This window comes from Apium graveolens, chromosome 7 (assembly GCF_009905375.1).
Source record: "Apium graveolens cultivar Ventura chromosome 7, ASM990537v1, whole genome shotgun sequence".
Lineage (NCBI taxonomy): Eukaryota > Viridiplantae > Streptophyta > Magnoliopsida > Apiales > Apiaceae > Apium > Apium graveolens.
Genome location: NC_133653.1, coordinates 121,049,081 through 121,061,673, shown reverse-complemented (window position 1 = coordinate 121,061,673; position 12,593 = coordinate 121,049,081). Strand labels below are relative to the sequence as shown.

At 32.5% G+C, this 12,593-nt stretch overlaps 1 protein-coding gene and 1 pseudogene across 1 annotated transcript; one reads left to right on the top strand and one right to left on the bottom strand.

Annotated features, from left to right (window-relative positions):
- Positions 1–3,825: 3,825 nt before the first annotated feature.
- Positions 3,826–4,527, top strand: LOC141673001 (agamous-like MADS-box protein AGL62). Its single transcript, XM_074479732.1, has one exon. The coding sequence runs from the start codon at positions 3,839–3,841 to the stop codon at positions 4,481–4,483; it is 645 nt and encodes a 214-aa protein (XP_074335833.1). The 5' UTR covers positions 3,826–3,838; the 3' UTR covers positions 4,484–4,527.
- Positions 4,528–10,357: 5,830 nt separating this feature from the next.
- On the bottom strand, positions 10,358–12,007 carry LOC141674012 (lon protease homolog 2, peroxisomal-like; annotated as a pseudogene).
- Positions 12,008–12,593: the final 586 nt, after the last annotated feature.

Sequence of the window (12,593 nt, the reverse complement as noted above, 5' to 3'; positions counted from 1 at the left end):
ATGTTTTAAAAAGGGTATTTGAAAATGGTTCCAGAGAACAGATTGCCTTAATCGGTTTATTCTGCTGGAGTATATGGAACAGAAGGAATAAGTGGGTTTGGGACAAGAACAACACATCAGTATTTGGAGTGAAATCAGCTGCTATCTCCCTTTTAGATGATTGGAAAAAGGCTCGACAGGAAGATCACAAGCATTCATCAGTTAGAAATATAGCAACTCGAACCTGGAATAAACCACCACCAGGTTGGGTAAAAATCAATATTGATGCAGCAATCTTTCCGCACATTAACTGCAGTGGCCTGGGAAGTGTAATTAGGGATGATACAGGGCGATTCTTACGAGCACGAAATATGAGAGTGGAAGCTGTACTTCATCCAAGGGAAGCCGAAGCTTTAAGTCTGAAGGAAGCACTGTCATGGGCTAAAGACCTGGGATTTCAGAAGTGTAGTTTTGAAACTGATGCTAAGCTACTGGTTAATGCCTGCAAAGGAGAACATGGGAGATCTTACTTCCATACGATTGTTAAGGATTGTGTAGACTATTTTAAGCACTTTGATCAAGTGCTAGTAGACTTTGTCAGTAGGTCTGCGAATGGTGTAACTCACGTGTTGGCACGAGCGACTCATTCTATGCCAGGCTCTCAGGTTTGGGTTAATACTCCTCCTGCGTTAATCTCTGATGTTATTATTCTGGATTCGATTTGATTAATGCAAGTTCTTTAAATTTCAAAAAGAACTGTGATTCAAACAAGAGTAAATGAAAGAATGGTGAATCTTTTAGTGCCTGAATTTTAAAATTCTCAAAATTGTGGTATATATTTATTTCTTTCTTTTTGAAAGACTTCCGCTAACTCGTTAAGTTTTCGCAGTTATGTAATATATTTAAAAAGTAAATTATAGTGTCTATAATTTATTTATTTTTCAAAATAGTGTCAAATTTTCATATATTATTAATATTTTTTTTGTCTTTTAAAATAATAAAAACCAAACCAAAATGTACAGGTAAAATGCTAAAATGTACGCAAACCTGCCTCTACCCTGAAAGTAGAAGATTATTTTCGTGAAGACTCCAACTTAGTGCATAATATATATATTTATATATAGCGTGTGTGATAGTTTCGAAAAATAACTTAGGCTGTAGATTTATTCACACACGACTTACCTTAAATTGATAGCATTTCAATAACATACGCAATCTTAAAGAATTACTGAATGGTGATGAAACCCTAACCAGAGTCAAAGCCGTATAGCCGTATAAGTGACTATATAAATTATAACCGGTCCTGACATTCGGAGCACCATCACATCCGAACTCACTTACCCATGCAATTTTGATTGTAAGCCTGCATATCGGTAGAACTCCATGTCGTTTACGAAGATTTCATCAAATCACTACCCATACTCACATATTTATTGTCACTAAAAATATATGATATCGTTAAACAAATAAATATAAACATTATATAATTTTTTTACGTCTTCTAATTCAATCAAGTGCTCGCTTCTATTTCTTTCAACCTCCTCACACAAGACCACGAATAAAAAATTTAGCAAACATATAAAGAAAATCATCCACGCATTGAAAAAACTCATAACTAGCGTGATCACAAAGCGATTTGTTCATCGATGCCTAGTATTATAACATCAATCTTCTGCAACTCTTCCCCAATGTGTAAATATGTCATTACTTTGAAAATACAAAAATATAGCTAATATTTTTAAAAAAAGTATACAATAACCATCATTCTCTAAGTAGGTTTAGATATATTAGTTAACAGCGTATACTTTACGATATAAAGTATGATCATCACTATGTAATTTAAAGTTAAATATACAAATGCAACTATCAATATACCTATATGATAGAGAAGACGAGTGCGCTGAGATGACGTCTTTCATATCGTATCGATTTATTTTCTCATTTTCTGAATTAATCAATATATTTATATAAAAGAGAAGATCATGCCGTCAATATGTACAAACATAAAAGAGAAGAAGAGGGTGTTGCGTTGTCGCATCTCATATTGTTTCGATATATTTTTTTAACTTTCGCAAAATTTTGAATTGTTAAGGAGAAAAAGTTGCAATTACCTTTAATTTTACTAACTTTCCCCTTAACTCAAATGACCTTATTAATGTTTTGTTAAAACTTTCATTCAAGTTAAATTATTTACCATATCAATATTTTCCAAAACTTTTCCTTGAATTTAAAGTTACCATTTTAATATTTTCACAAATTGCAAGTCCTACAATTCTTTTAAAGTCTTATTACCAATTTAATAATCTATTAAAATTTTATTCAAGTTAAATTAATTACCATATCAATATTTTCCCAAATTTTTTCTAAAAGATAAAGTTACCATTTTAATATTTTTTCAAAAGTTACAAGTCCTAAATTTTCTCTTAAAATCATATTTACCATTTTAATATTATTAGATTGTGAACAATGAGAAAACGGTTTATTGGGAAAAATTATTTTTAATCATAGGGCGATTTTCTAGAATTCTATATCTGTACTAAAGTTCGAAACCATCAACACGAAACGGAAAATTTTAAAAAAATCATAATATTACCTAAAAAATATTTTTATTCATTTTATTAAATTAATGAGGCTACTGTAAAACACGAATTTGTAAAATAGTTATACCTAATCCCACAATACTTATCTTAATATTACAACAAATTTCATATAATCAATATAGAAATGCTAAAATCCCCAATTTTTTTGGCCAAAAATGTCCGAGATGACCACATGAATAACTAACAAGTTTTCAAATAATAATATGTAAATACAAGTGGATACATATGCGCACACAAAGCAAACTTCATCATTCCACGTAATTTGATACAAATTTTGGAATATATATTTTATACTCTAATCATTATTTTATTTTAACCAACCATTATAATTAAAACTCTTTTTGTGATTGCCGTTAAAAATTTATTATGTTACAAAAAATGTACATGTGAAAAAATGTTGTAAAATTATTATGACTGTTTAGTAATATTTTTGATATCAATATATTTTGATGTAATTTTTTTTTAAAAAAATAATAAATTTAGTGATATTTGATACTGAAATTTGCTTACCGTAAAAACTGAAAAACAGCTTTTCCCAAAGTCCGGGACCTAATTTTTCCGTCTAAAAATATTGTTACTGTGTTCGATAACAATTTCAAACACAACCTAAAAACAATCTCCAATTCTATTTCCTTACCTTAAAATTTCATGATGTAGATATTATATCATCATATTTAACATTTTTAATAGGATCTTATATTGCAAAATCATACGTCATTTATACTATCTTTAATTTAACATATAGTAATATTATAAGTAAACTCATACGATCGAGTATATCCTCTCACAAATTTAACAAATCGTGTAAATCATTATTTTAGCTAAATATTTTAATTATTTTTCTTGAAGATACTCCAAGATTGAACAAATAACCAAAGTGATAAGGTCACTAAAATTTTAGCTAAATGGTCTGAAAAGGTTTGAAGGTGAAATTCTTTAACTAAGAAAGTTGTCATATATGTTCCCAACTTCGACGAAAGTTTAGCTGAATATGACTATGTGAATCTCTGATAGTATATATAAAGATTTTGCTGCAGTTTTTACTGCATGACACAGAATAATTTAGTTTTTTTTTCTATTATACGCTGTCAATTAGTACCATCAGTTAAAATCAATCATAGATGATACCAGTGACTCATCGATTAATTTTACTAAGGAAATTGCCATTTTTGGTTCTGAGGAAAAATGTAGTATAAATAATGGTTTTATAATTGTCAAAGTTTCATTAACACAAAGCCATCTTTAGGGTTCTTCCTCCCATGGACAAAAAAAGGATGATGCAGAAGAAAACTCAAGGCCGAAAAAAGATCGAGATCAAGAGAATAAGTGACGAGAGTCGCCGGCAAGTAACGTTCTCGAAACGTCGAACCGGTCTTTTCAATAAGGCTAGTGAGCTTTGTGTTTTAACTGGTGCGGAGACAGCTATCATAACTCAGTCTCCCGGGGGACGTGTTTTTGCTTTCGGGCATCCGAGCGTTGATTGTGTTGTTGATAAGTATCTTGCTGGAAGTTCATCTGTGTTGCAAGAAAACGTTGCGATAAATCAAGTTAATTTAAACGCTGCAAGCATGCGTGAGAATTTTAATCAGAAGTATATGGAGATCAGTAAGGAGATTGAAGATGAGAAGAAGAAGAAGGTACTGGAGGATCAAGTGGAGGATGGTGATAATTTTTGGTGGGAAGAATCTTTCGAAAATTTAGGGATTGAGGAGCTTGAGAAGTATATAGCCTCAATGGAACAATTGAAAGATAACATTATGATGAGAGCTGATGAGATGGCGATGCTTCGAAATTCTTCAAAGTTCTCGAAAAACGAGGGATCGGATGGTGGTGGTACTATTGGCGGTGGTGATAGTACGCTTCCTGATTATTACCCTCCCGGATTCAATTTCGGATCTGGCTAAAGCTGATGAAGGTATTTTATTTTCCGTGATCTATTCAATTAAGATTGGCAGTGAAATAAAACTGATGTGCTTAGCACATCTTATCTCATTTGTACTTTATTTATCGGTTTTTAACAATTGCTCTTAAATTTCCTTATAACATTTTCTTGTTTTCTTTTCAATATTTGACAGATGTATTGCTCAGATAATAATCAATGATTACTGTATGCACCTTAATTTTACAAATGAATTATAGTGTCCGTTTGGGAAATCTTAAAATAAGAAAATTATGACTTAAAATGAATAAGGGACTTATAAGTGATAAGTAGATAAATACTTATAAGTTAAATAAGTGTTTGGTTAAATGTCAGAATATTTTTTTACTTAACTGAGCTAAAATAAATAAATTTCAAATATAATTATCTTAATTCGTAAATTTTAAATTAGAAAGATATGTAAAAACATAAATTTTAAAACCAAAATTAATAAAAAAACGAAAAATAAAAAATAAGTTGAGAAAAAGTATGTCGTTGCTAACATTCAACTTATCAGCTTATAAGTTGTAAATTCAATTTATAAATTGGGTCGACAAACACTCGTCGATAAGTACTTATTGGCTTATAAGCCAATAAGTTACTTAAACGGAGTGGCCAAACAGGCCCATAATAGTTTGATAGTTTGTTACAGATTACGATATACATTCTGTTACATATGTAGGGGAAGTAAAAACAAACTTAAAACTATCCATGATCAGCTGGCTACATAGTACATAGAGGCTCTGAGAAACTCATATTAACTAAACCATCAAACAACTAAGTTCTATGAACCTGGATTCGACAGTACTCAAGCCAAGAAAACTCGTTCAAGGCGTGATGAAAAAACTTATGTTTATAAACCCAGTCTGTGGCCGCTTTCCTCAGATCATCGTACCTTTCCTTATCCGATACTAGATTAAACCAAAAATCTCCTGTAACCCTGACAAAAAAAACATCCCCTGTAACATTTTTGGGAGCCAGTGCAAATGGCTGAAGAGGCATTACCTGCGACTCCCCAATGACATTTCTTGAAGAATCCACAGTAGCATCGCCTCATAGGGCAATATTCGTGTTTAGAAAATAAAATTACTAAACGTAATGACAGTTGCAGTTTTACATAACACACACATATGTATATATATATAGCTGATTACTTCTGCATAAATTATATTTATAACAAGACGAGTCTTTATGTAATTGATGCCCTTTTACCTTTATGAAAGGAGGAACTTGTGAAATGTGATGAAGCTTGTGGAGAAATCTTTAATTTCAGCTCCATCATAGGGTATGTGATAGATATGAGACCTAATAAACAAGAAAAGAAATGTAAATATGTGATATATATCAACATCAAACGAGTATATGCCTATTATGTTCTCAATCGAAGAGAAGGTACCTTCCCATACACATTCTCATGTTTGGTAAATAGAAGTGACTCAGATATTTCGAGATTGTTATAGCATTATATATATGCATTTAGAATAGTACTCCATAACCACTTACGAGAATTACCCATTTTAATCAATAGATTCCTATCTTGCGAAAAAGAAAATATGACAAAATATTTCCAAATTTTGAAATATTCTATAATTTTACTATGACCACTTACGACAATTATTCCTACCTCGCGTCAAAAAAAATGACAAAATGTTTCCAATTTTTGAAGTATTTTAAAATTTTACGGATAATTGGAAACAAAAATTAACTTAACTTTTTTCTTACAATTCACCACACAATACTGGCGAGTTAATATGCATTGAGCAGTATAATTATGCGGTTTTCGGATAAATAGAAACAAGTCTTACCAGGTAATTACAAACCAGATTATTGCTTAACTGGTTGGAGACAGGTCAATGCTCCTTAGTGTCCAATTCCAGATAAATTTGTGCTAGCTCTTGCATCTGCATTAAACAGGTAACTCGCAAGCTGGGACATTATCAACATTAAAGAAAAGATCCAAGGTAAACAATATAAAATCTAAAGGAAGTTAGGGTATATAAGAGTATATACTTTATTAAATAGTGGAGCCTTTTCAAACTGCTTTTTAGTGTCATAAATCTTGAAAGAACTGTCATCCAAGCAAGCCACGATGCCCTCTTCCTGGTCATCGCTATGATTCTCCGATAGATAAAGCTCTTAACTTGCCTTTAGTACTAGAGATGTTGTTGGATGACCTCAACAGATCACCACTCTTGTTCTCGCTTGGTACTCGAATTTGTAGTTGTTCCATTAACGACACTATCCTACTCTTGATCAGTTCTACAGAGTACACAATCAAGTGGTAAAGAAGAAAAAGAAGTAAACATATAACTGGCACATCTAGTATTTAAATTGTTAACCCTGTGAGGTCTATGAAAATTACTTATCCTGTTAAGAATTCTTGTACAAATGAATAGAAAAGAGATGTGAATTATTCGTACCTTTTCTTTCTATTGAGATGCATCACGGATAAGTGTCGTTAATGGAACAACAAAAGCTACATGGATCTGAATATGCAAACATGGAAAATATTCAAACTTTTTTCACCACAACATTAATACATTTTTAATGTACTTTTTTCTTTAAAAGAAATTTTATAAAGAGATTTACCACAGGAGGTACAGGCCGCAATGGAATTGGGGGTAAAAGATTCAAGCAAACTCTGGATATTTGAAAGCTTCATTGATGAACAAGCCGAAAGAATTGAATAGCTGCCCATTTTTCTTTTCTTTCTCAAAACATAAAGTAATAATTTTTTTTCATACAGGCTGTTCTTTAATTACCTAGCTAAGTTGTGTACAAGCACTAACACTCTTAGTGTTATTCTCAACGAGTTCTACCACTCTTTAAAATAAGCTCTAGTGTTGATGCACTTGAGCATTTGATATAAGTCTTATACCCGCGGCCGAGAAGTTCCCTTATCTGTGAAGTTTCGAAGTCGTAATCGAGCCTTGGGTTTTTGTGACAACGCTGCATTGCTGGACACTCTTAAAGCAAATATATGTTAGAGTTATCATAGGAAGTTGGTTCGACAACTTCTACCGGGCCTCAGGCCTCGGAATGAGAAACCAAGTCCATATTGATTTCTTGTTCTCGAATAACTATGCACGTTCAGATTGATCATTTATATAAAGAAGTAAGTAGACCCATTATAAGAGTTCTGTACGCCACCACCAAATACCCTTGCGATCTCAGCCCCCAATTAATTTTTCAACATCACCATACTCGGACGACTTTTACGGCGAAGAACCACTATCACATATTTTAATTCTGGCCGCGAAACTCAAATCTTTGTTAACCAAATTTCTCCGTTAACACATTCATTTATTTAATTTAAATTTTACCATTTAGGCACAGTCTTGAGTATAAGATCATGTATGGGCGTATGAGCTAGCTTCTTAACAAAATTTCTAAGAGAAAAAAGGTAAATAAAATGTAGTTGCAAAACCAATCTAGGGTAGCAAAACTGAATTGCTGATTTTGATGGATAGTAGCATACACATACACTCGAATTGTCGTGTGGTGCATTGGGTTGACAGGCATTCTGATAACCTTCTTGCTTGAGTGTAAGCTCAGCTCGATGACCAGATAAACTTCAAAGTTTGTTTAATTTTAGCTATAATTTTTTTCACAATTACGATTTTGTGGAGAACTTTTATCTGTCACATCTGCAAATCCTATCTAATTACATACATAGTTAACTCTACAATTTCCTAAAAACCAGGACCAGTACTCCAACAAACAAGCTACTTCCTATCCTTTATTCCACGATCTCCTACACAGACTCTACTGACTATATGACCAAGTCATGTGCTGCTAACATGAATTAATAACAAATAAAAAATTATTTAAACATGCTTTAATTAAAAACTAACAATTGTTACATTGAATCTGATAACATGACAGACTATTGCAGAGCCCGATTGATAAAATGCATTTTATCATATTTTTCTCCGTCACACATGCATTCAACATAGTTTCTGTAATTTTTTTTCTAAACAATGCCATTAAGGTCAAATGGAAGTGTAGAAATACTGAAATTTAACAACATAAATGTATTAAATAATAATAAAGGTTTTTTAACAATAATATTATCAGCCGAGTACATTAAGGCTCTGAGAAAGTCATATTAACTAAACCATCACAATACTAAATTCTATAAACCTGGCATCGTACACTACTAGAAAAAGTAGAATCGACATCGGCTAAAAACCGATGTCTATGAACAAAAAAATCCGATGTCTTCGTGGGTGATGTTAAAGACCCCCATTTAACATCGGTTTTAAACTGATGTTAAAGAAGACGTATAACATTAGATTTTAAAGATGTTAAATTTCTAATGCATATCTAATCTTCATATATTAAAACAACGTACTTTACTCTTGTCTCGTACTTGTGCTATATCTCTGTTATTTCTGTTCCTTGAGGTTGAATACCCATTTGTTACTCCTTTTCCACGACATTTCAACCATTCTTCTCTTGTGAGGAGCAATTTCGTATCGTTCCTCTCCTTCTTCACATCTGCAAATCCTATCTAATTACATACATAGTTAACTCTACAATTTCCTAAAAACCAGGACCAGTACTCCAACAAACAAGCTACTTCCTATCCTTTATTCCACGATCTCCTACACAGACTCTACTGACTATATGACCAAGTCATGTGCTGCTAACATGAATTAATAACAAATAAAAAATTATTTAAACATGCTTTAATTAAAAACTAACAATTGTTACATTGAATCTGATAACATGACAGACTATTGCAGAGCCCGATTGATAAAATGCATTTTATCATATTTTTCTCCGTCACACATGCATTCAACATAGTTTCTGTAATTTTTTTTCTAAACAATGCCATTAAGGTCAAATGGAAGTGTAGAAATACTGAAATTTAACAACATAAATGTATTAAATAATAATAAAGGTTTTTTAACAATAATATTATCAGCAGAGTACATTAAGGCTCTGAGAAAGTCATATTAACTAAACCATCACAATACTAAATTCTATAAACCTGGCATCGTACACTACTAGAAAAAGTAGAATCGACATCGGCTAAAAACCGATGTCTATGAACAAAAAAATCCGATGTCTTCGTGGGTGATGTTAAAGACCCCCATTTAACATCGGTTTTAAACTGATGTTAAAGAAGACGTATAACATTAGATTTTAAAGATGTTAAATTTCTAATGCATATCTAATCTTCATATATTATCATAATATGATATTTTTATCAATTTAAACATATGCGAGATAAGCAAAATATTTCCATTTACTCATTAAACTGATGTTACTTATATCAGTAACAACGGTTTGAAAGATAAACCGATGTAAACATAACTTTTGACATCAGTTCTTTATTTCAAACCGATATCTATTGGTCATAAACCGATGTCTAAAAACTTTATAACATCGGTTTTTTATTTTAAGTTTTTGTTGTTATAGTATTTAACATCGGTTTTGTTTGATGCAACTGATGTAAATGTTCAACTAAAATTGATGTATTAAGCTTTAATAGACATCATTTTGCACTGCAATGATGTATGTACTTTTTTTATTAATGCACATTTTAAAATTAATATATTTTTTAGTTGCAAAACTTCAGTTATCATTACCAAATCACGATGATAAAGTCTTACAATGACGAAAAACCAGAAACATATAATTTTCAAAGATACAACAATAACAATCCGATATCTATTTTAAAAAATAACAACCAAAGTAATTTATATCTTTACTATTCTGAAGAAAGAATAACAAAACTCTTCTTTCTATCAGATGTATTGATGTGTGCGTGCCTTATCGTGCCACCGTGTACTTCAGTCCCTCCCATGTTTGGATTCTTCCAGCTTTTGTACAAATCCTGGATGAGCTCCTCCTATCTATAGGCTTGGGCACAAACCAATACAGCATACTTCGTAATCTCAGGCCAATCTTGGGATTCAACAATCTATACTCAAGTAAAAAACCTGGTATTAAACGAAAGAAACAATAATAGATAAAGAATAATTGAACTGGCCGGATAGACAACAATATTAACTTATATCAAACTTGCCCAATTCCATAATGAAGGCATTGTAAAAATGCGACAAGAAGAGATCAGTTTAGGCATTTAGAAATTCTAACTCTATTCTCTAAGATGAGCGTCTATCACGGGCAACCACAAAAGGTTAATAAATAGACAGAAATAGGCAGAATATGCACCTTATCCTTAACACCACCAACAGGTAAAACTAGACCTTGTAGTGTCATTTCCCTTGTCATTGTTGTATCTGATCTTACTTTTGTCTGACTAAACAGTAACACCAGGACTGTTAAAAGGGCCACACCTGTAGAGGGACCATCTTTAGGTATCGCACCAGCAGGAAAATGAATGTGAACATCCCGTCCTTCCAACAGATTTATTTCCTTCGTAGCGGCGAACTTAAGCTCAGTGGCCCTTGATCTTACCTAAATTAAGAATCACACTAGGAAAGAGTATATGTCATGTGAAGTAATTTTATACATCTTTTGGTAGTTGATCTGTTCTGCTTGAAACTTTATAGTGATGCTGCAAATAAATTATGCACTGAGAAAATATATATACGACACTGACATGACATGACATAATAAAACACGCATCCAGAACCACACATAGAAAACATTAATATGAGTAAATGAGTATCTTATAAACTATTTTTACTTCATGGCATTATACACAATACCAAAATACCATTACTGTACCGAAACACATAATAGTTTTACACAACTTAAATCCTGTCTTGATCCGGAATAAAATGCCATAATCTCAAGAAATATTTGGAACTGCTGTGTCATGTCTAGAATATGGTACCACAACTTGCAAGTAACTATAAATAGATGCTTATTGTCGTATTCTCTTAATAAGAAAAATTGACCAAGACTCAGATCAGATTTACTTTTCTGGGAAAACGTTAGCTTAATTTATATATATGCATCTGCTTGGCATAAAAAAATGCAACAGATTTACCCAAGTAAGTGCAATCTGCGCCGATTCTTTAATAACATCACCAAGTTGACCAGTGAGATGCAGGTCACCCTTCCCCGCCATAGACGTAGCTTCCACAAATTGAACCTCTCCTCCGAATACAGTCCATACCAATACAACTGATAAGTGATATCCCAGGTGCTGCAACCCGCTCTCCAGTTTCTGTGTCATCAAAGCGTGGAGGCTGCATCAAAGCGTAGGAAAAAAACCTCAGATCTACTAAGCATAACAGATATACAACATATAAATCTATAAGAGAACAATTAAAGGTCCGAGAAGAGGACAAACATTCAGTAAAACTCGACCAATATGCTTTTGTCTGTATACAAGTATTCCTATATTAGCTAGTTCCAAACACCTAAACCAGCAGCTGACAAATAATTCCACACATGCTATCTTAAACACGAATTTTTATAATTGAAGATAAATGATTACCCTTAATACTTTTTCCAGCATGGATTCATTAAAAACTAATGGTGAATTAAGCCTGAAATCGCTTGACATCTCGTGATTGTCACCCATCATTCCATCATTTTAACATTGAAAATTGGTTGTTTATATACAGAACATCAAAAAATACAAGAGGTAGAGCCACCAGGCTTCAGCAAATAATAACAGAATGTTAGTTTCAAGCATCTCCTTATTATGACTTATTAAATTTATAACAAAGTAGTAAGTTTCAAACAGTTAAATATGACAAGCAGTCACCAAACTATTTTGATATCATATGGAACAACATCTTCAGCATTAATCGTAAAAGGAGGTGCCCCAGGCCTCAAACTCACTGGAAATTCAGCATCTCGTAGTAAAACTTAATCAGCCACTCAGGCCACACAATGCTAACTGAAACATCAAGATACCTCATGTGAATAAGTTGATAGCATGGACTCTATTGATACTGCAAAATCTGATGCATACCGCAAGGCCAAGGAAGCTGTTTCAGGTTCCACCTACAATATAAGTTGTGTTTCAGGTTGCAAGTAAGATATCAGAAAAATAGACATAATGAATAAGCAATTAAGCATAAAAGCACCTCACCTGATCCACCAAAGCATATAAGACATCGATGATGCAGGGAAGGCAGCACAAACCGTAATGCTAATGACGC

Bases quoted from the DNA above. Each gene is read 5' to 3' on its own strand.
- LOC141673001 (XM_074479732.1), top strand. From the start codon at position 3,839: ATGGACAAAAAAAGGATGATGCAGAAGAAAACTCAAGGCCGAAAAAAG.